This window comes from Camarhynchus parvulus, chromosome 4 (genome assembly GCF_901933205.1).
Source record: "Camarhynchus parvulus chromosome 4, STF_HiC, whole genome shotgun sequence".
NCBI lineage: Eukaryota > Metazoa > Chordata > Aves > Passeriformes > Thraupidae > Camarhynchus > Camarhynchus parvulus.
Window position 1 is genome coordinate 61,420,315 of NC_044574.1, and position 23,083 is coordinate 61,443,397.

Consider the following 23,083-nt stretch of genomic DNA (forward strand, 5'->3'; position numbering starts at 1 on the left):
TGATGAGGATTCCATGCTGATGTTCCGCGGGGAATGGGGGAAGCAGAAAGCGATTGCCCGCAAGTCTCACTTCCCTGCGAGTCTCACTTCCCTGCCTTGTGGATATTTTGTTGCTTCCATGAGTAACACTTGTTCATCTGAAGCTCGTTGCATTCCAAAGTGAACTCGCCGCCCTTTGGGCTTCCAGGCAGAGGGAATGTGAATGTGGGGAAGTGATGGGGAGACAGAACTGCAGCTGTGTGTGTGTGTGTGCAGGGAGAGCTGGGGTGGGAATTCTAGACAAAATCCTCTTACCTGGATGCAGGATCCTCTCTTGGTCTGAGGTTTCTCTGTCTGTGGCTTTTTAATGCATCGAGCCCCAGGCCCCCAGTCCAACATCCTGGATTCTGGGATTCCATCTGCTGCATCACACAGGGCAAAACTGCCCTCACTGCAGTGTCTGTGTGTGGCTGCAGCTTCTCAGCCTCCATTTACAGCACCTGATGATGCCATACAGAGTTGTTATAATTCCACGCTGAGTTATGCTGGAAAAGAATTTGTTGGTTTAAAGTCATATTGGGATATTTGTTCTCTCAAATTTAAATGATTTGTTAAAGGATTAATTTTTAAACTATGCCAAGAATCAAAAGGGGAGTGTAAAAATAGAGAATTTGTTCTTATTACGGAATGATTCCTACATCCATGAAATCATTAGTTGGAAGCCTGTTCTCCTACAGTCTGTCCTTGGGATGCTGCTTTTCTTTCCAGAAAAACCTGATGCAGAGGCAGGTAAGGCACAACCTGCCATTTCAGCTACAGGGGCCACCTGGTTTCACCTGGGCCACACAGACTGTTTTTTTTCCCCCTGAGTTCCTGATGTAAAAGCTGGAATCTCTGGAGATCCTGGACCTGAATGCTGGGGCTCAGCAGGTAGGAGCAGAATCTGGGAGATGCCACTGTGCTGGGAGAACTCGGAGCTCTGGGGGAATCTGGATTCTGATGGATGGGGGGTGTCAGGGGTGACACCTGCAAAGGTAACTGCGGCTTCCTGACCCTTGGAATGATCTTCCCAAGGCCAAGGGATGCCTCAAGCAGAGCAGGGAGGCTCTGCAATGGAACATAGCCCAGAAACTCTTCCAGCCGGGCACCCCCCAAAGCCCCAGGGCTTGGTGCCTGGCTTTGGGCTGGGCTCTCAGCTCCCTCCTTCCTCCTGTCCCTCCTCCGTGCCTGAGGCAGGAGCCGCAGGGGCTGCGGGAGCAGGGGCTGCAGCCTCTCCTCGCTGCTGCCTGCGGAGCCAGCGGCGGCGGAGCTGTAAGTGGGGTAGGTACCCCGGAGGGATCGGGCTGGGGCTGCTTTCCCCCGGGGCTGGGCTGCTCCTGCCTCCCTGCTGCAGCTGGGAGCTGGGGAAAACCGCGGGAGCTCGGCGGGCAACAGGTCTGTGTGTGTGTGTGTGAGAGAGCTGGAATGCTGCTGCCACCGCTGGAGGTGCCCTGGTTGGCAGGAGGGGCACAACACTGCCCGCCCCGGGATCCCGGTGATGCCAGGGACCTGCCGGCTGGAAACAGCCCCGCCTTGGGCTGCCCGGGGTGGGCAGGGCTGGGATAAGGAGCAGTTTGGGATGGGGGTGGCTGTAGGTGCCCCTAAGCCTCTGCCTTTGGGGTTCCAGCCCCCGTGTTGCAGGAGGGCCTGGGCTGGGGGCTGGAGCACTCTACAGAGCTCCAGAATTAGGGAAAGAAGGTCCTGGGGCTGTTTGTTTTGTTTTGGTTTTTTTTTTTCTCAGTGGTTAAGACAAGTTCACATCATTTTATTTTGCTCTTCTATCAGTAGCAGCTACCTCCAGTAGGAGGAAAGTGTCTGGAGCTTGAAGTAGCTCATGTTAACATTTAAATCTGAGCCTTGCCAGGGGCTGCAAAGTATAAAATGCAGTGAGATCAGTTTGGGGTGTTTTGCTGGGAAAAGTGGTGTAAACAAGTGTAACTCTGAGCATTTCCTGAGGTTGGCAGGTAAGATGGCACCTCATCCCAAAAGAATGGATCCGTGCTGCTGTGGTTTTTTTTCCAAAAGAAAATCCTAGCAAGGAAAATTTCCTTGCAGTCCTTGCTGTTTGGGCTGCTGTGGGTTGCAGCTGTCATTTACTGAGCAGAGTTGGCTTCAACTGGAGCCAAACCAGGAGGTTTCCCAGTTAACCTCTAAGCGTGTCAAATTCCTGACATCAATCACAGATACCTATCCATGTCATCCAGGTAAGGCTTAGAAGCTGGTGTTAATTAAAATTGAGCCACTGAGGCAGCAGCAAATGGAAATTCAAGAGCACTAAAAGGATTTAAATCCTCAGAGCAGGTCACAGAAAAAAAAAAATCAATGAGTACGTAAGGTCCCTGTGTGGATGGTGATGTAAAGGAAGCAGTCAGAAGGTAGGAAGGTGCAGGGAGAGTTCAGCCCTTCCACAACCATCATCTTTCTGCAGAGATGACACTGCATTTAAACCTCTGCGGTCACCCTCACAGCCAGTTGAGGGTGTGCACTTCTCCTGTGCACTTATTTAAGACTAAAGGCATTGCCTCTGGGCAAATCCAGCATGGGCTGAGGTGGAGTGTTCAGGATCCAGCCCCAGGGTGCTGCCCAGGGAGCTCACCTGTCCTGCCCTTGGGCCAGGTAGGCTGCTCTGCCCAATTCCTAGTGAGGCATAATGCAATATTCTGCAGCCCAGGAGCTTGGATGGGGGGTAAAATGGTGTTTATTGTGACAGGCTGCAAGTCATGCGTGCCCTCACTGTGTGACCAGGTCATGGGCTGTCTGCTCTCGTGCCTGTCTCACAGAGGGCAATGGCACTTCTGTGCCAAAAGAGCCAAAAGAGATGGAAATCAAACAATTCCATGCCTCTGGCTGGTGCAAAGAGCCCCTGTGGTGTGCTCTGTGCCTTGGGATAGGTTTGGGTTTTCTGGTCTTTCACTTGGCAGTGATTACAGGATCCTCTGTGCCCCCCGTTTTGGGCAGGACACAAACTGCCTGCTGGCAGAGCAGTCTCCTGTGCCTGCTGACTTAGCCCTCACTGGCTGATGGGCCCCTAAAACACTTCTTTTGTTTGCCGATTCTGTGCTCCACTGAGACTCTCTCGTGATTGTCCCACTTTTCAGGGGTGTATTTTACCTCCATCTACCTGCTCCCCAATCAGTCCCCTCAGTTTCAGTGCCCCAAATGACAGGGCTGTCAGGGAGTGACTCATGAGCACAGGCTGAGCTGAAAGGTGCCATTTAGGAGGCTCATGTCCCATTTGTGGGGAATTTAGTGCTGCCAAGAGCCCAGCAGGGATCACTGATTTAGCTCTTCCTATAGACCAAACCCCAGCACTCACTGCTGAACTGCTGGAGCATCTCTCCAGGGAAAAAGCTATGGCCAGTCCAGATATTTCATGGGGTCCCTGCCCAGTTTCCAGTGATGGATGGGGAACTGCTACTTGGAGACTGGATCCCAGGAGAACTTGAGTAATTTCCTACTGAAAGCTTTTAAAACAGGGACTTGCTTCCCGTTTTGAGGAAAGGCAGCTAAAATCTTATTGCTTGCCAGGCTTCTCAATCAAGTGGTGGCATAAGTGTGCCTGGGTGTGGAAGTCTTACTTAAACCTGATTTCAGGGAGCAGTTGGCTGAGATTTTAGTTAAGATTTAAAATAGCCTGTGACACATCAAATAAAAAAATATATATAGAAGCTTAAAGATTGACTAAGCATGAAGTAAAGGGAAAAAAGGGGGATTATAATGACAAGAAATAGGTAAGCAGCCTTGGCTCTAATGAAGCAGGGTGGAAATTATATATAAATATATACATATATATATATATATATATATATAAAAATACAGAAAATACAGAGCCATAACAAGCTTGCTGTGAATGCCTCACCTGCCGTCTGCATCTCCTGATTTACAGTTACAATTTGACTTTGGGGTGAAATGTTTTCTATTCCCAGCTCGAGTGGATGAGTAATCTGCAGCTAAGTCTGATGTTTATTCCGGTCATCCTGCTGATAGCGTTGTTCTCCAGCATTTGAAGTTTGAGATCTTTTAAAAAGAAACCCCTATTTTAAAAGGAAATACATACAAACTATTTTCTTTGGCCCTAGCTCAGACCATGCAGAGAAATGACTCTGAGGGGAGGATAAGCAGTTTAACCTCATTGAGAGGAGATGTGTGTGCAGCTCTGAGATTGGCACATCTGCCTGGGATTGCCCATTTCAAAATGAGAAATTTGCTTCTCAAGGTGCACTTGTTTTTCTTTATGAAAGTAAATGTCAGTAAGAAAGAATGATTTGATTGCAATTGGCTATTTTTAAGGGTGTCTTTTCTTCCACAGCTCCTTTCTCCCAGCTGAAAACCTACTGGGATATTTGGGCTTGTTTGAGATGAACCGCTCTGAGGTATGTCATATAAAATATGATGGAAAAATTGATGGGTGAAAAAGTTAAATACTTAAAGAGTAAGTTCTATTACCTTAATTCACAAATATCCCCAGAGTCCTCAGCTCAAGCCCTGCATGGCTCAGACCAAGCACCTCCTGCACCACTCCCTGTGGAACTGGGATGGGGGATTTGGGGTAGCTGCAGCTCCCCCTTGCTCTGAAAGAGAAGCCAAGAGGAGCCCAGATTGCCATGGGCTGTGCACGGGGTCCCTGTGGAACATCATTTCAGGTTTTTAGTCAGTGGCTCCCTTCCTGGTTCCCTATGGCAGAGGATGATCCATGAATTTCTCTCTCCATAATTTCTCAGACACTCACAGACCAATGTCCTGTTCTTTTTGCCATCCTTCAGGCGCTGTGTTTTGCCCCGGGACTTTGTCACTTTTCAGCAGACCAGGGATCATTTTCCAAGGTGGGAAACCTTGGGAACTGGGAGCCCTGGGACGTCTCTGTTCTTGTGCCATTACTGAGCTCAGGACAAGGGAAGAAGAAATTTTTCAGCACTTACCACACTGAATGTTCTTCACGTACAGCTACATGTTCCTGCTCTTCCTCCCATCTTCTCCCAACAAAAATAAGTCTCCTTATTTTTGTTTCAGCCTCAGAGGATCCTGTGAGGGTATTTCACACAAAAAAAATGAAGACATCAGGATGACAAACCCAGCAGGTTGTGCACAGGGGTGAGGCAGCGGTGGCTGCTCCAGGGGATTTCTTCCACCTCCCAACATAAAAATAATGGCATCACTTCATAATGGCTTGGAACTGCTGCTCTAATGAGGGAAAACTGAATTTCTCTACCCAGAGGTACACAATTGTCCTGGTCAGGCTGTGAGATGTTAAAAATACTGTGTATTTGTCCATGGAGGCTGTGTCTGGGATTCCAGCAGGGAATGAGCCTCCTGTGCTTGGGAACCCACTGTGGGTTGGGGCAGTTTTCACTCAGGGAGCCTCCCTCCCACTTTATTCCTTTGCAGATTATCTCTGGTGTATTAAATGAAGGAGGGAGGCCTTGCTCTTATCAAGTTACCACGTGGAAGGAGATTACTGTTATTCATCATCTTATACCAATTAGGTATTGCATAAATTTTTCCCTTTTCTTAGATGATTTATGTTTCTGTCCTCTGTGTCTCTCTCAATTATTTATCACTGCTTGTTTTAGCAGGCAAGGCCCCTGTGAAAACACAAGGCACTGGCCTAATTTCTCCTTCCAGCCAATCCTCCTCGCCCTCAGCTTCAGGATAATGGAAATCTGTGGAGCTTTTCCATTTCCCATCTGCAGTGTTTGCACAGCCACTTCCCTATGCCTGCCACAGCCAAAATTTCATTAGTGCAGCTGGGATGAGACTCAGCTCCAGTTTTGCCTCAAGGCTGTTTACAACTTCTTGTTTATCAGCTATGGACAAAAACTATTCCAGAGATCATTACTGAGGAGATTAGAAGCTGCTGCCTCACAGCACAGTGTCAGAAACAGAGGGAAAACACAAAATATGTACCCAAAATAACCATTATTCCTCCCGCTTTCAGTGTGATAAGGGACAGCCCTGTCATGGCATGACCAAGAACTTCTGCCTCAGATAATCAGAGACCCCTGGAAAAGCCAAACTCCAGCAGGTAAGGGAGGAAAGGCACCTCTGGGGACAGCACAGGGACAGCTGGGCATGGGGACTGGGAATGTGGTGGGAGCCAAAAGCCACCTTCCCCTGGCCACAGTGTCTCCCTAAAGCAGCTCCTCTGGGAGGCAAAAGATTATGGCAGAAAATTAGTGGGCAATAATAATAATAGTAATTGTTATGTGGGGAAGAGCAGCAAAGGGAACAACAGGAATGCTGCTTTTTAATGGAGTGAGAGAGCATCTCCTGGGATTTATGAAGCCCAGCTCCAGGTCTGGGACTAAAGGAGCAGTGTGAACTCACGTTGTCAAATATCTGTGTTGGCATTCTGTCAGAGTTCCCTACCTTGAGCCCAGGTTGGGGTGCAAGAGCACCAGTGCTGCTTCCTCGAGGGATCAGGAAAATGGGCATTAAAGCACTTCTCACAAGGCTGACTCTGAGCTCTGGCCGGGCAAAGCATTTGGCACATCAGACATCTCAATAAGATCACCTCCAATGATTTTGAAAGTATGTTGAGTAAAACCTAATCAAAATAAATAAGCCTTTTTCTGTAAGGACAGCCCTACAGAATGCACAACTATTCCTACGCTTGTTCGAACCTACAAGCAGCTGGTTTTTGGTGATGGACTCCAGATTTTTGTCTCCTTGCCTGGCTGTGCAGGCATTTAATGGGTCTGTAAAATACAGACCCATTAAGACACTGCACTGCTGCTGATTTCTGAACAGGCACAAGAGAGCAGAACATGATGGGTTTTCACTGCTCTGCTTGTTCCAAACCTGAGGCACAGCAGAATAAATACTTTTTTTTTTTACTGCACTTACTTCTTGAGAGTAAAGCACTTGCAAGAGGCTTTGCTGAGCTTTCATACAAGTTCATCAGGATTCAGATAACTTGTGCCTAAATTTAAATCCCATTTCTATTAAGGAATTTGAAGCATCTTGAAAGCAGCTGCGCTCATACTTTAATTTCATGCCTGCTGCCACCAATTAATTTTGCCCCCTGCTTCTTTAGGCATCCTCATCTGGGAGACAAAATATATGTGGAAAAGAGTTTGGAATGCTGCCTCCAAGTCAAGTTAGCTGCTTGGAAATGAACCCAGCTCTCTTGTAGCTCAGCATGTTTCAGACACAGCGTGGTCCTTCTTGATTGCAGCCTTGGAGTAGGGTAGCTTGTGAGCAGGGAATTAAATCATCCAGCTGCACACAAAACCATCTCATGTCCATGAAATGGGGCTGGATTTGGGTACTTGCAGGCAGAAGTCTTGTGCCACTTGAGAAATCTTTAATCCCTGTTTTTCAGTGCTGGACTTAGTGACTTTTTAGTGATTATTGCTCAGCCACCTCGCTGCTGCCAGGGTGCGTGTGAATTTCACACTTATTTCAGCACACAGTGCACCCAAAACAGATAACAATGCAATAATAATAATAATAATATCATCACATTGCTTCAGATCAATTGCAAGCAGACTAAAATGGCCTCTTTACAAATATCTTTTAGGGCACATTGGAACACAAGGAGGAGAAGGGACTCAAACTCTTCGTTGGATTGGCCTCACTTGGATTTGCTGAATTACAACAGGACATACAAGTACCTGGAAGGAAATGTCTCCTACGTGGACTTCTACCTCCACCAGCCTTGGGTGGCTGCTGTCTTCATCACCTCCTACCTGCTCATCTTCCTCCTGTGCATGGTGGGCAACAGGGGGGTTTGTTTCATCGTGCTGTGGAGCAGGCACATGTGCACGGTCACCAACCTGTTCATCCTGAACCTGGCTGTCAGTGACTTGCTGGTGGGGCTCTTCTGCATGCCCACCACCTTCCTGGACAACATCATTGCAGGTGTGCTGGCTGCCCGTGGGGCGGGGAGAGCCAGGGGCGTGTGTCCAGGGGGCTCTGTGGGCATTCTGAGTCAGTGGAAGGTGTCCCTGCCCATGGCATGGTGTTCCTGGCCATGGCTGGAACTCCATGATCTTCCCTTCCATCCAAACCACCCCATGAGTCTATAGTTCTAGTCAGGAAATGGAAGATGAGAGCGAATGATTTTAAGCAGAGTCCTGCAGTGAGATGGCAGCAATTCCAAAATGCCTGTTTCCTTGCAGGGTGGCCCTTTGGGAGCCTGGTGTGCAAGATGAACGGGATGGTCCAAGGCATCTCTGTTTCTGCCTCTGTCTTCACTCTGGTTGCTATTGCCGTGGACAGGTAAGATGCTGCAGAGTTCTGCAACCACCAGTGTCATCTCCCCTGACCACCCTGAGCCCAGTCATTAACCCTCCCAACACCACAGTAAATCACATGCATTTTGCTCCTAAGCAAAATAAAATCTGGGCAGGTCTAAAGAGCAATCTGCTCCTTCACCAGTGTCTCTTAAAGAGGGTGCAACTGGGCTATCCCAGCCTGCCTGGAATTGGTTTGTTTCTCAGTCATGAAGCTGGATTGCACAGGCAGCAACTGACAGGGAGGATGAAAGACAGGCAGCTTAAAATGTGTGTGCATCCCTGCCCGGGATAGGAGGCGTTCCTCACACGGCTTCTCCGGTGCCCTTGCCGCAGGTTCCGGTGCATTGTGCACCCCTTCAAGCCCAAGCTGACTGTCCCCGCCGCCGTGGCCACCATCGCAGTGATCTGGGCGCTGGCTGTGTCCATCATGTGTCCCTCGGCAGCACTGCTGTGGCTGTGGCGGCTGCAGCAGGAGAAGTGCTTCCAGCTGCTCCTGGGCAGGGGCAACGCCACCTGCCCGGTGTTCTGGTGCCAGGAGGAGTGGCCCGAGCTGGCCATGAGGAAGGCCTACACCACGGTGCTCTTTGCCAACATCTACCTGGCTCCGCTGGCGCTCATCGTGCTCATGTACGCCAGGGTCGGCGTTTCCCTGTGCCATGCCGCCGTGCCCGGGGTGGGGAAGCGCGGCCAGGAGCAGCGGCACGGAGCACGGAGGAGGAATCGGAAAGCCATCCGCATGCTTGTCCTTGTCACCCTGCTCTTCGCCCTGTCCTGGCTTCCCTTGTGGAGCCTGATGCTGATGTCGGACTACGGCAGCCTGTCAGACGCGCAGCTGGAGCTGATCAATGTGTACCTCTATCCCCTAGCTCACTGGCAGGCCTTCTCCAACAGCAGTGTCAACCCCATCATCTACGGCTTCTGCAACCGGAGCTTCCACCGCGGCTTCCAGGCCACGCTCCGGCTCCAGCTCTGCTCCAGGCCCGCCTTGGCCCAGCCGGCCCTGGGCCGGGCCGCTCTGCCCGCCGCCCCCTGCCCCCCACCCCAGGACCCCTCTCCCCACACAGCCAAGGGAGCAAACTGGGTCAATAAGCAGCAGGATTTGCTCGTGGAGGAGCTAAAAGAGAATGGGATGGAGTGAAAGGCGCTGTGATTCTGGCAATCTCTCTGTTCCCCGTGGAACAGGGCTGCTTGAACCCTGTTTGTGGTCACATTTCACTTCTGTGAGGAATCCCTTATCCTGTAACTCTCATGGACTGAAATACTGCAGACCCACCACCCCTGGATTATCTCATGGTTGTGCTTCTTCCTGGACATTGTGAACTCTGGGTCCTGCTCAAATGACAAAATTTAGCATTTTCCATCACTTTCCATTTATTCCCCTTGGTTGCTGTTATTTCTGTCACATCCATTATTACTGCAGCTAGAGAAACAAGTGGAAATGGAAATTTGAGAAATAAAGAATAAAAAAATTAGTTCAGTGGTGTGTTTTTTGGGGAATTTGATTTGATGTTGCAGGGGGATAGAAGTCACCCCAAAAGACTGAAATTTAAATATGAGCAAGAGAGAAAACACTTGAGAGCCCAGTGGATAGGACAAATCTCAGCAGGGACAAGAGTGACACTGGAGGAATGGGATTTGTGCAAGGACCAGCACAGGCTCACAGAGCACTAAGGCTTATTCTGTAAGGCCCTACAGGAGCCAAACCCCAGGTAAAGCCATTCCCTAAGGCAGTCGTCCCTCAGATAAATAGGAGTGGCTTCCACATTATGACATTCCCTGCTGCTCACTGTCTCAAAATGATCATTCTCTTTCCTACACATTACCTAAATTTTATCCTCAAACCTTTACCTCCATGTGCCTCAGTTTACCTCAAAAATGTTCATTTTCTGCACTACAGCCTACCTCAAATTTGCTCCAAAAATTTTTCCCTGTCTGTTCCCTGCTTGTTAACTCATTTTCTCCTCAAAATGTCCATTTGCCCTAGGGAAAAACTCAGATTTATGGAGGAGCATTTCTCCCTCATTTTAGGAGGAGCATTTCTCCCACAAGCACACACTTTCTTTCACTCCATATCCAGTTGAGGAAACACCAAATCAGTGCTTGGCTCTGCCATAAAAGAGAGGAAAAGGGGATTCTGCTGGGATTTGGGACACGGGGTCTGTCCCCCCTCACACGATCCTGGAGTTCGGCCATGGGAGACGGGAACAGGAGAGGGTGAGACGGGGGCAAGGCCATGGCAAGGATGAGAATCTCTGATCTCTGAGTTTGCCTTGGCATCCCAGAGGCTCTCCCTGTGCAGATTATGAAGGGAACATTTTCTGAATCAGTTGTTTACTGATCTTTTTCGTGTTGAATTAATGCATTTTGCTCATTTTGTGTCATTTAAGCTTTAGGTGGCATTTTTAGGTGACATTTCCTGTGGGGCTGGTGGTGTGCTGAGGGTGGCTGTTGATGCTGGGAGAGGCAATTTCCCTGCAAAGTTCTTCTATAAAACATAACTATACGAAATATTGGAGTTTCTATGATAAAAAGAACAGGACTTAGGCTCCCAATAGAGAACTGGGGTGTGTTGGGCAGGGACTGGGAAGCACACAGTTATTTCTGCACTAATTTCTCCAGACACTAATTTCTGTCTGTTTGCTTCGAAACTTCAAAACTTGTTTGTAACTTCAAAAACTAGAGCTGCATCACAGATGATATCCAAGCTCTTCTTTAGGACAGGGAGCAGAACCCCAGTTTAAATATATTGAAACAATGCCAGGAAAACATCAATCTCTCAGAAAAGAGCAGAAAATAATGCATTATAATAATAAATGTCTTTATTTCAGCCAAGTGCCTGCCACTATAGTGGGTGAATATTCAGCTGTACTTACTGAGATAACACACAGCTGATGCACTGGCACTCCTGGATTAATGTGAATTGCTGCCAGGTGTTTTCCATTAGGTTCAGTTGCTGTGCTGGAGCTGTACTGGAAAGCTGGAGCCCTGAAGCACAAGAAGCTGTGCTGTCCCTAGTGAGTGTTGTCTAGTGAGTGTCCTGAGGTCCCTGAGCTAGTGCTGTTCTGTCACTGAGTCAGCTCGTTCTCATTTAAACTCTCTTGAAAAGTGCTGGAAGTGCACATAGGAGTATAGAACACATGTGGGAAAGCTTTAGGGGTGTGCAGCTTCCCTGCCAGCAAAGGGAAATCTCTTTGCTGGGTGTCACATGTCCTGCAAGCTGGGGAAACACCCACCTAGGGCTGCTTAGGGCTGTGCAGGTGACTTGGTGAACAGCCAGTGGGGATGAGCTGTGCTTTCATCCAAGAAATCATTCCCAAGGGAGCAAAACAGCAAACTGCAACCCCTGCCAGCAGCCTATTCTTCATCGTATGCCTCTGCCTTGTTCCTTTCCTGCTCCATCCCCCCAAAAATAATAAATAGTAAACAGTAAATGAAGCCCTTCACTGAGAGCCTCCCTCCTCTGGGGGTGCTGGCAGCTGCACAGGACGTGTGGTTCTCTTCTGTCCAGGTTATCCACGCTATGAAAGTCACACTCTCAGGTCCCGGAGGGAGCAGGAGCTCGACTGTGCCACCCTGCCCCGCAGCAGCAGCGATGCCGCGGCCGTGTGCAGGAGGACCAAGCTCCCCACCACCACCAGGACAGAAGTAGAAACTCACAGGTTCTCTATCAATGGCCACTTCTACAACCACGAGGTAGGAAATTTTAGGCTTGGCTTTGTCACCTGAGGGACAGAGAGCCGTGCCCAGTGAGGCGTGCCTCAGGCTCAGGCCGTGGTGTGGCTCTTCTTGTTCCCAGACATCAGTTTTCACTCCGGCTTTTGGGTCAGAAACCAAAATAAGAATCAACAGCCAGATGAGGAGCAGACAAGTGATAGAGCAGTTGCTTCGGAAGTTTAAGGTAAGTCTGCTGGCAGGAGGAAGCATGACCGTGTTCTGGAAGCGTTCATTCCCACGTGCACTCCCTCCAGCACTGCGGGAAAGATGTGGAATAGCTGGGTCAGGATCGTGCATGGAGCGGAGTGTAAAAAACCCAGATGGACAATTTTAACCCTGGCGGTGCTGCCCTCCCGCGGACAGCCCCGGGAACTGCGGCTCGCCTAAAACAGCGGCGATTATCCCAGCGCCTGTCCGGGACGGGCTTTCCCTGAGAGCCAGGCGTGTGGAAAGATGGGAAGGTTACAGCTACAAGTACTGCTCGCGGCCAGTGCCATGCTGTCTGAAACGACTTTTTTTTTTTAATTTCCTTGGAACCATCTCCCACCAACAATGTCGTATGTGGTCAGAAGTAGCTTTGCCTTTACTGCTACATATTTCTCAAATATCTTGATTTTTCATGGCTGCTTAGTGTTTAATTTATACTTTAATGGTCTTAAGCTTCCCATTTAACTTGTCTGGAGACTTCACTATTGCAGATTTACTTAGTGTGGTTAGTAAGACTTGTGAATGTCTTGGAAGGAAAACAACTTCTAGGAGTAACAAGGAAAGGAATTACAGAGCAGGGAGTAGAGTTGTAGGGAATACATTGCAAAGTAAGTGTTCAAAAGCTGTGCTGTTTTCAGAATGTGGCTGTCAGGCACGAGGGTAGGTCACAGAGGTTTACCTTGATGGCAGCACACATAGCAGATCTACATGTGAGGGGAGAATAAGCTCTAGGAAGAAGTTAAGGATGCTGCAAGGAAAGCAGGCAGGAAAGATCTGAGTTTCCAGTGTGTTACTGGTTTGGGCACATGGGAACACAAGGGTTAGGGCTGGCACAGGGGCAGTGAACATGGCAGCACAGCTTTCTGCCTTATCCAGATCCACTATCTTTCACTCTTGTACAGACAGGATCCCTGTCTCAGGCTTTGATCCGAATCTCTGAGCTGAGACACACAGGGAAAATGGGCTCAGAGGGAGGTGCTGGGAATATTTGTGAGTCTGAATGGAATTTCTTTTTTTTTCACAGATAGAAAACAGCCCCCATGAATTTGCACTTTACATTATCCATGCATCTGGAGGTAAGCCAGCCACTGCTGCCTGATCACTTCAGCCCTGATCATTCTGTGTGCCCCTTGGAGTAACAGGACTTGTGCCAGGCCTCTGTCCTTGTTTGTGCGCTGTGTGTGTGCTGTGGCATTTTGCCTTCTCAGGGACCCTTCAGAGATGTCTCCTCTGGAGAGGAAAAGCTCAATAATTGTGTGTATTTCAGCTGACAGCTTTGCATTGCATATGCTGAGTTCAAAGTACTCACTGGTCACTGGAAACAGGTTACTTCCATAGCAGTTTACTTTTCCAGAGATTTGATCTTCAATAAAGGGAACACCTGAGAGAACAGGAGGGAACTGGGGGAGAAGGTATTTTAAATGGCACCACATTAGGGACCTGTTAGGTATCTGGTCACTGCCCTCGAGTCAGTATGGGATCCTTGTCAGGAAAAAAGGTTCGTGACTGCAGGTGGTAGATGGAGCCCCTGTGGTTTGTTCTGTGTTTTGTGACACTGCTTATACATTCCAGAAAAGAAGCAGCTGAGGAGTAGAGATGTTCCCTTGCTGCACAGGCTGCTGCAGGGGCCCTCTGAGAAGGTTGCCAAGTTCTTTCTCACGGATGGGGCCGTGGAAGAGATCAGCAGTGATGTATGTATATCCTCACTTCTCATAGCTTGTGGAGTTCTCCTCAGTGACCACAGTTAGTAGTGCCTTTCTTGTCTTCTCCTTGGTAGGTGGCTCAGTACATTTCATTCCATCTTCCCTTCTTGGAATCCATTCTGCACAGAATAAATGAAGAGGAGGAGCAGGAGATTGAACAGACAACTGCAAGGTAAACAGACACAAAATGAGGTGTCACAGAGTCCAGGGCAATCTGTACAACTGGCTCATGAGGAGAACATATGGATGTAGCAGAGTGCAGGTGGAACACTGTGATGGGAAGGCTGGAGGGATTGGGAGGGTTTGTAATCCTTTCCCTATCCCACTGCTCTTAAAGATTCCATAATTAATACTGACTACACACAGAGTGGGGTCTTCAGAAAATTTGGATCCTCAGGGTAACTTCTCTTCATTTTGTTTGCTGTTTGCTTTCTGGGCCTTTGACTGGCTCGGTTGGTGCTTGCTGCTGTTCCCTTGGAAAGGGTAAATGCAGTACCACACGTGGTACCATTTTGGTTCTGTAGCATTTCAGCCACATCAGTGCCTGATGTCCCCTTAAAACTTGAGGTGAGTGATGGAAATCCCCCTGGCAAAAAGGGGGATTGTCCTACAGGTACAAGCCAGAGGAGCTGCCATATTTGTGAGCCTTTCCTGAGTCCAGGAGCACTAAGAGGCTGCAGCAGCCACAGATCTGTTACTGCATGATGGGCTGATAATCACGTTGAATCCAAGTGTCAGGAAACATTTAGAAAATACCAGACTTGCCTGCATTGGGAAAGTTGGACGTGGACACAAAAGTTGATGTGAAAAAATGCATGTATTTTATGATTGGCTTTTTGCAAATATTAAAATGAATATTATATGTGTTGTGTTAGAAAGTAATGCTGTATTAATTCTCTGAATAAGTGTGTTAAATATAGTTTTAGGTTATAAAAAATGTTAAAATAGAAACTATGCTATGCAGGATACTTTTTTTAAAGAAAGGACTTGCAGTGGGATAGCAGCCACAGGGCACCCAAATCTTTCAGAGAAAAAGAATTTATTGCCCTCTTATCAGAAGAAACGAACTTCTTCCCACCTCGAAGGCACTGTTAGGATTCGGAGGAAGAAGCTGACCATGACCAGACAGAATCCTGTATTTGAATGGAATTTATGCATCATGTGTGAGGTGTATGTATATGCATCAGGCTGTTGTTTTTAAGGGTTAATCCTTTGTTCAGGGGTGTCCTTTTTCGGGCTTGTGCTGCCCAGAAAAAGGTACCCGGACATCCGTAACTCTTTGTATTTGTTGTCTCATATTGTCCTAATCCAAATTGTCCAAATTATTATTACTCTAATTGTATTACAATTTTTATAACCATTTTATTACTATTAAACTTGTAAAATTTTAAAATCAAGTGATTGGCGTTTTTCACAGTTGGGAATGGACCCACATGTGAGCAGCTGGTTGGAATTTGGGCTGAAGGTTTGCAGAGGTTATTTCAATGCCTCCTCCCTCTCAGGTACACACGAGAGAAGAGGCTGATCCAGCAGCACCTGCGCAGTCGGAGCGTTCAGAAAACAGAGACCACGGTGTGATGGGATGGCCCTGGAGAGCACTGGGAATGCCCCTGGGAACGCCTGGGCTGCTGAAGGATGGTCCTGCTGCCTTCTGGGCTGGGACTGAGCAGTGAGAGTGCCCCGTGGGAGAAGTCTCCCCTCACCATTAACCCCTGCAGCGCAGGGGTGCGGGCTGCTAGCACCCACAGAGATGCACATTGCCCAAACTGCAGATGCTGGCTCTGACTTGGAACTTGGGCAAAAACTCCCCTGAAAAGCCCAAGGCTTTAAATCCTGCTGATGTGTGACCTGGCACCAGGAGGCTGGCGTAGAAAAATGCTGCAATAACCAATGTGCTGATAGAAAATGCGCAAACTAGGAATATGGTTATCCCTCTGTTAAAGAAATGTTGTGTTATATTAGCAGAAAGCTTTTCAGTAGAGCCAAGTGGCAGAAGATATTTATGTATTTAAGACTGCAGGTAGGATTTCCATTTCAGTTATAAAACATCCATGCAAGATGCCTGAAATCCACTGGCTTCAGGCTGGTGGATGCTGAAACTGCTTAAGCTTTGAGCTGCTGTTAGAAAAACATAACTGGAAACCCTCCCACTTGCTCAGCTGTTAGCAATGACAGGGAATTTATTGCTGAAATACCTCGTGAACTGCAAAGTAAGAACTGACTGAACACTGTGGGGTCCTGAAAGGCACCTCAGTGGTTTCTGTAGTTGGAATTGTTGATTGTGTTCCTTCCTGAGTGTTCTGTTTGACAGGGAATGGAGGTGCCCAGTTGAGGAGAGTGCGTGTCACAGCCAGGGAGGGCTGGGCCCACAGCCTCCCCAAGGGATGCAGTTTGGTTCCAGCCCAGCCCCCCGCCGCCCGGGGTGCAGCCCCTGTCAGGTCCTTCCTGGCTGAGCTGTGTTCCATCTTAGAGCTCCAGTTACAGAGATGTCAATACAATAAATCTGTGCACAGTTCCTTGTCCTCCTGCACCACCTGGTTGTTTCTGCCTGGTGTCTGTGCCTTACCTCAGCTGCTTTGTCTCGTGCAGGTACCAAATGCTTGTGAGGGGGAAAGGGATGTGCAGAACATGTGGCCTAGAAATTGTATGGAGTAAATCAAATTGTAAAACTTTACACCCGCCAAAATGCAGTTGCTGGGACGGAATTCAGAAATGTAAAGGTCAAGGTGCTGATATTGAAGCTCCTCAGGGTGCAGCAAGTGTGTTATTTCAAAGTACAGTTTATAATCCTGCCCAGGAGAATGAGTAGGGACAAGGGAGCACAGAAGGCAGAAATAACAATAATTCATGGTTAAGAGGTAGGAATTAAATAGGCCATTTTTGTCACCATCTGATGTTCAAGACTTGAATCCTTTTCAATTCTCTTGTCTGGCTGAATTGGGACTGAAAACTTTGGGCAGACAGAAGTTTGGGGATAGGGCACAGAGCTGGTGCTGTTGGCCAGGATTTCAGTGTGAGTGCAATGATGCGGTGACTCCTGCGGGACTGGCTCTTTGTGAGTGCTGTGCTGTCTAAATGATCCATTTCTGACAAATACAGGCAGGAGCAGGGGAAGAATCTCTTCCAAGGTATTCTGGGACACTCAAGGAAACACAGCAAGGACACACAGGTGACAGAGGAGAGGGGGGTCACTCAGATTCGAGCACAAAGCCATTAACCACAGAAACAGTGATTACAGTCCATATCTTACCTGAATTTGTGCATTTGATCTCATTTGCACTTATACTTCATAAGCTTAGGATTTAAAATGCCTTTATTTGTTTTGTTCTGTGACTATTTGGGATAATATGATAACATTTCCTACCAGAAGGTGGTGGCCACAGCCAAACCCTGAATTTCCATCACTTAGCTTACTGTTTCAGTGGATTTCCTTACAGGGATTCAGCCTCTCTCTGACCTAAAGGTGGCTTTTTGTCACTCGGTTTGCTTTAAATGCTCCCTGTGCCCTTTGTGTCACTTGTCCAGCGAGGACCTTCCCATGAACTGTGCAGCTCCTTATGCCGGCAGCATTTTCTCACTCCTTTGGATGAGTTCTGGACCCTGGCAAAAGGAAAATCCCTGGGAGCATCAGTGTCAGGAGGGTGGCTGGCGTGTCTGTGGCACGTTCAGTGCTCATCAGGCTGTGACTGCACTCGCGCTAATTAATGGGCACGAGAGCAGCAGGCCGGGTTCGGCCGGGCTCGGCTCGGTTCGGCTCAACTCGGAGCCGCTCGCTGCGTTCGGAGCTCAGCTCGGTTCGGTTCGACCGACACCGTAATGTTCAGGTTGGTTCGGCTGATCTCGTGGTTCGGTTTATCTAGTTCGGTTCGGCTTATCTAGTTCGGTTCGGCTGAACGCGGCTCCGTCCCGTTCCGTTCAGTTCACCTCAGCTAAACTGGGATCGATTCGGCAAATCGCGGCCAGAGTCGGCCCTTCGGCCACACTCGTCTATTGTCGGCCACACTCGGCTGTTGTCGGCCACGCTCGGCTGTTGTCGGCCACGCTCGGCTGTTGTCGGCCACGCTCGGCTGTTGTCGGCCACGCTCGGCTGCTCTCGGTCACGCTCGGCTACTCTCGGCCGCACTGGGCTCTTCGGCCGTACCTGACTCTGCTCCGCGGTGCAATGGCGGCCGGTGGCAGGGCGCCGCTCCCCGGCCTGAGCCCCGTGAGGGGACAGAGCGCTGGGACAGCCGCCTCAGCCCGGGTCACCCAGTCCCTGCCGCCCCCGCGTCCTCCGGAGCGCGCCCTGCAGCACAGAACGCGGCCTGGGAGCCAGGAGCGGGGACAATCCCCTCGGCTCGGCAGCAGCGCCGGGAGGCAGCGGGCGGTGCCCTCAGGTGAGCGGCCGCAGGGGAGGGAGCTGTGCCGGGGCACCGGGGCCGGGGGCACCCACAGGGGGACGGGGGCGCTTTCGGCGCTGCTGCGGGGGACCCGCTGTGGGTGGGACGGGTCTGTCCCGGGCCTTGCGGCTCTCTGGGATCGTGTTCCGTGGAATAAAGCTGGGGCTCGTCCCAGCTGCGGGGACAGCGTTTTATTGTGTGAGAAACAAAGTCCACTCTTTCGAATTGTTACAGGTTTGTTAAGGGATAAAAGGCAGCGCTGGGGTGCTTGGCTGTTTGCCAGGAGCACCCGGTTACCTTAAACCGTGTTCTCTATATTCTGGTCCATTGCAGTGATGTATGCATATTCATTAGAGTTTATACACATTCAAACAGTTCTTTGAGTTTAGATGTTCTTTTGCTTGCTTTTAACCTTCATGCCATCTTGTAGATCAAACCAATATACTTTATTTCTTCCTGTGGTGCCATCCTGTTTTATTTTCACTCCCTCGTTATTTGATAACGAGGGTCAATAAATTTTTCCTTTCTTTCAGTGCTTTGGTTTCTGTTTCTGTTATCTCGTGTTTCAGATAAGATTGTCCCCACATGTGGGAAATCACCTCATTATCTTACACCATTTTCTGAGTTCCTTACATGTAAAAGCATTTTAACATTTCACAGTCCCTATTATGCTACAGTCTAAGATAGGATCCATTACACTGCTGTTTATAAAAGCTGTGCAGTGCATACATGAACTGACAGATTATACTTTATCAGAGCAGTAGTTACAGATTGTACTCTCTCAGCATTTTTGTGGTCAAGAATACTGTGCCAGAGCTAATACATAAATGGCAGAGGCAATGACTGCATTTGTTATTTTCAATTCTGGGATGGGCTGAGCTCTGTTTTCCGGGAAGCAGCGGGATGGGTGTCCCTGTGCCCCCCCCGGGTCCCAGAGAGAAGCTGCTCCTGTGGCTGCAGCTGAGGGGCAGTGGGAAACCCGAACAGTCCTGATGGAAACCGATGGAAAACCGGGTTTTGTTGGGTTTTGGACTTGCCATGTTCCCCTGCTCCGTGTGTTTTGCCTTAGGAAACAGGAACTGGGCACCAAGACACGTTGTTACCCTAGAAGGGACGAGTTTATTTGTATTTATTTCCTGAGCCACCTGGAACGAGTTGGGTCTCAGTTGGCACCTGAGAGCCTCCTTCTGTGTCCTGGGGGGGTGGTGGCGATCAAAGGGGTAAAAGTTGGAGCAGGAGGGTGGGTGGAGAGGAGAGCAGTGGTTCTTTGGGGATTTGCATCTGGAAAGGGCCCTCGGCTTCCTGATGGGAGTGCTGGAAACAGAACTGAGAGTCCCTGAGCAATGGGGATAGTGCAGCTGGAGTGCTGAGAGCGCAGAGGCTGCAGTGGGTGTTGTCTGCTCGGTCTCCTGATGTCCCATCCCTCATGCTGGGCTGGCACCCAGGCACCTCCCAGGTCTGGGCACCCTCAGGGCAGGGGTGGGTTTTAAATGTTTTAAATGCTGCAGCAGCTCCCTCAGATTGGATGAGTGTGAGGATATCCAGCTCTTCCTTAGGGCTTGGAGCATGGCAGGGGTGCAGGGCTCATGGCCAGCCTTGTTTAAACACTTGTAATAGCAAAATACATTAAAACAGAGACTTTGAGGAAATAACATCTGTGAGTCTGTTGCAGGGATGGGTACAAGCTGTCTTTATTAAAGATCCACACTGCTGGATGTTCTGTCAAACCACTCTGGGGACAGAAGGTGTCCCCAAAGCTTCATTAACCCCTTGTTTTCTGCTGGTAGGGCAGGGTGTGACCCCAGGCTCGGGGGCTGTGTGGCTCATCCTCCCTGGAGCAGGGACACCCGCGAGGGTGAGCCACAGAGGTTCAGTTGTTGGAGCAGTGGGGATCTCTTTCTGCCTGGTGATTGCTGTTGCTGCTTTACTGTCACAGCTGCAGAGTTCCTTCAGAGCTGTGCCCTGCAGCAGCACTTGGAGCTCCTGTGCTGGGCAGGGAGCAGCTCTGGGCTGGGGCTTTCAGTCCCATCGGTGCCCATTGAAATCCAGCGTTTGTTTCGCTTCCATCGGCCTCTGCTGTGCCCCCCTCGGTGCCAGGGGACAGAGCTGTGGGAAGGCTCCATCCCATCTGTACCAAGGGCTGCCAGCGCTTCCAGCAGCAGTGCCGGGGCATCGAGGGCTGCCTTTGGAGCCTGGCTTTCACAGAGGGTTACACACTCTGCCCTGCAGCATCCAGCTGCATCCTACAGCTGGGTAGTTCAGCTGGCAGGGATTAGAGTCAGCTCTGGGGCCCAGAACAGGTTTTGTCCCTCAGAGAGCGACTGAGCTTCCTGAGATAGCACAGAGATGGTGCACTGGCCTTTGGGGCTGATAGTGAGTGCTGCCAGGTGATTCTGGTAAGGCTGAACTGAGGCTTTCTTAGGAAAGCCATCAGCTGTAATGAGAATCTGTGGAAAACAGGAGGTTGGTACACAGCTGGTAGTAGGTCCTGGGCTTTTCTTCTTCTTTTCTTGAACCTGTTCTTAAGAGGACCCCAAAATTGCAAAATCGACAGGAAGGGGGATGTGGGGGTGAAAGTTGCTTTTCATTTTTTAAGTGTTGCTGTGGATTTTGGTATGTCAAGTGGCACTGCCAAAACAGCATTGGAATAACCAAACTTCAGGACTCTGCACTTAATTCCTTTAATGTGTTTGTGTGGGTGCAGGAAATGCCAAATCCCAAAGCAATTCCATGTCTGTAGCTTCAAATGCAACATCTTTAAAACCAAGTGCTCAGTGTGGGCTTTCCACGTGGATGCAAATGGTCTGAGGCCTGGCTTGTGTCCCAGAAGCAGAAAACCTTCCTCTGTGAGGCTTTGGAGGGGATTCTCTTTGGGATTTCTTGTGATGCAGCATCCTGGGTGTCCCTTCCTTTGTGCAAATCCAGTGGTAAAGGATTGAATGACTGACACGTGGGGTCTGGGATAAAAATGGTTCTGTTCAAATTAGGCAAAGAATGCAATAAGAAAAATGAGCATCCTTTTCATGTCTGAAATAGTTAGGAATAAAAATGCTGGGAAAGGACACGTTTATGTTTGAATTGGTGTCACCTCTCATAGATAAAACCCCATAGTGAGCAATCAGAGCAGAAGTATGAGAGCTGGGATCCTTTGACTTCCATAGTGGACTTAATTTTCTTTTTCTCCTCTCTTTCAGGGCAGGAAAAATAATCAAACTCCTCCCATCTTTGCCAAAAGCTTTGGTGTTTAAGCAGCCAAAGGCAAGAGGCTTCAGCACCAGGGGTCTGTGCTGGAGGGCTCTGGTCCTGCCTGTGCTGTGGGTAAGTCAGAGGGACACAGGGCTCCTCTTTTCCTCTCTGCTGGGATTCACTGCCATGGGAATGCCATTTCTGACAGCCCAGCCCTGGCTGTGTCTGCTGGAGAAGGGCAGAGGTGAAGAGACAAATGCCAGAGTTGCCTGGGGATGATGGAGTTGTGGTGTTGGCTGTGCCCTGAGGGGCAGCTTGGGCATTATCTGTGCACCTAAGGACTGCTCTGGGGCTTCAGGAGCTCTCAGTGTATTCCCAGCTATGCCAGGGCTGGCAGCTGGGGCAGGGCTGGGTGACAGCCTCTGGTTGGGCTGGGGGCAGGCACTGGCCTGGCACAGATGCAGGGGCAGGGCTGGGAGGATTTGGGAGCAGTGGGAGGAGAATGAGGGATGGTGCTGGGCAGAGGGGTCAGCCTGTGCTCGTGTCAGCACAGCCCCTGCAGGGCACTGGCATCTGGGAACAGCTCCAGCTCTCCTGGTGTCCAGGGATGGGGTCTGAGGGACTGGCTTTACCTGTGGCTTCCCAGGTCAGCAGGAACAAGGGGGAATGTGGTGCCAGAGCTGTGGCCCATCAGGCTGCGTTTCCCTCTGGGAAAGCAGAACAGTCTCTGGGCTGAGGTGAGTTTCCTGCAAGTGCTTAGAAGAGCAATCCAGGGCAAAGGGAGTTCAGGAATTGCATCTGCTGCTGGGAACAGTGCCTTAGGCTTGCTTAGTTTGTGTCTGTGAGAGGTGGGCTTTGGGCTGGAGAGGTGCTGTTGGGAACAAAAGATGGAGTAAATCCTCTCCAGGGATGTGCAGTGAAGGACTGAGTGGGAGGGAAGGGGAGTATTTAGGAATGATATCAGTATTTCTCCCAAAACTGGGGTGGAGCAGTGATGGGGGTGGTTGGGTTTGCTCTGGGCCTTGTTATTCCTTGTGCAATTTTTCAATTCTGTTGCATGATGTACTGTCCAGTATCTTTCTAACAAAAACTGACAGAAATTTAGGTTCAGGATTAGAACTTAGGTCCATTCACTGCAAAATCTTGCCAAGGCTGGAGGACTGGGATGATGGCTGCTCTCAGCAGAGGTTACTTATTAATGCTGTGTCAGGTTTCCCTCAGTGCTGGGCAGGAAAGGTGAGGCTTTGGATCAGGAATTCTGCAAACAAGGCCTGGGTGATGGTTGATTTGTTTTGTTTTTCAGTGAGCCAGGCCTGGCACAGGGAATCGTGCAGGTGCTGGTCTGGCACCGGAGCTGCTGCCCTTTGGAGCCATTTTAAAGGTAAGATCATAGAACATTTTGGGGGCTGTTTTCAGAAATCTGGGTCTAGAACTCCTGTCCCCAGCCCGTTGCTAACCCTGAGACATCTGCTCTGGTTTCAGGCTGTCCTTGCTGGAGCACCCTGGTCCCTGCCAGGGCCAAGCCCTGAGGCACAGAGGGAGCCCTGTCCCAAGTGTCCTTTGGCACCTTGTCAGGAATGTGGCAGCAGCCCCGGGAGCAGCTGGAGGTGAGAACTGGGTGTGTGAAACTGAGCAGTGC

At 49.6% G+C, this 23,083-nt stretch overlaps 2 protein-coding genes across 2 annotated transcripts; both read left to right on the plus strand.

The window, feature by feature from the left end:
• Positions 1-7,511: 7,511 nt before the first annotated feature.
• On the plus strand, positions 7,512-9,393 carry NPFFR2 (neuropeptide FF receptor 2). Its single transcript, XM_030948348.1, has 3 exons — positions 7,512-7,878; positions 8,139-8,238; positions 8,589-9,393. Exons 1-3 carry the CDS (start codon positions 7,512-7,514, stop codon positions 9,391-9,393), a joined length of 1,272 nt encoding a protein of 423 aa, XP_030804208.1.
• A 1,053-nt stretch (positions 9,394-10,446) lies between these two features.
• On the plus strand, positions 10,447-15,938 carry LOC115903705 (ras association domain-containing protein 6-like). The gene is made up of 7 exons (XM_030948349.1): positions 10,447-10,469; positions 11,732-11,948; positions 12,052-12,153; positions 13,201-13,252; positions 13,749-13,867; positions 13,954-14,051; positions 15,382-15,938. Exons 1-7 carry the CDS (start codon positions 10,447-10,449, stop codon positions 15,455-15,457), a joined length of 687 nt encoding a protein of 228 aa, XP_030804209.1. The 3' UTR covers positions 15,458-15,938.
• The last annotated feature ends 7,145 nt before the right edge of the window (positions 15,939-23,083 follow it).

Excerpts from the sequence above, each read along its gene's own strand:
- NPFFR2 (XM_030948348.1), top strand. The coding sequence starts at position 7,512 with ATGGCCTCTTTACAAATATCTTTTAGGGCACATTGGAACACAAGGAGG. Across the intron at positions 7,879-8,138 it reads CCTGGACAACATCATTGCAG|GGTGGCCCTTTGGGAGCCTG; the intron begins GTGTGCTGGCTG and ends GTTTCCTTGCAG. Across the intron at positions 8,239-8,588 it reads GTTGCTATTGCCGTGGACAG|GTTCCGGTGCATTGTGCACC; the intron begins GTAAGATGCTGC and ends CCCTTGCCGCAG.
- LOC115903705 (XM_030948349.1), top strand. The coding sequence starts at position 10,447 with ATGGGAGACGGGAACAGGAGAGG. Across the intron at positions 13,253-13,748 it reads CATTATCCATGCATCTGGAG|AAAAGAAGCAGCTGAGGAGT; the intron begins GTAAGCCAGCCA and ends TATACATTCCAG. Across the intron at positions 13,868-13,953 it reads TGGAAGAGATCAGCAGTGAT|GTGGCTCAGTACATTTCATT; the intron begins GTATGTATATCC and ends TCTCCTTGGTAG.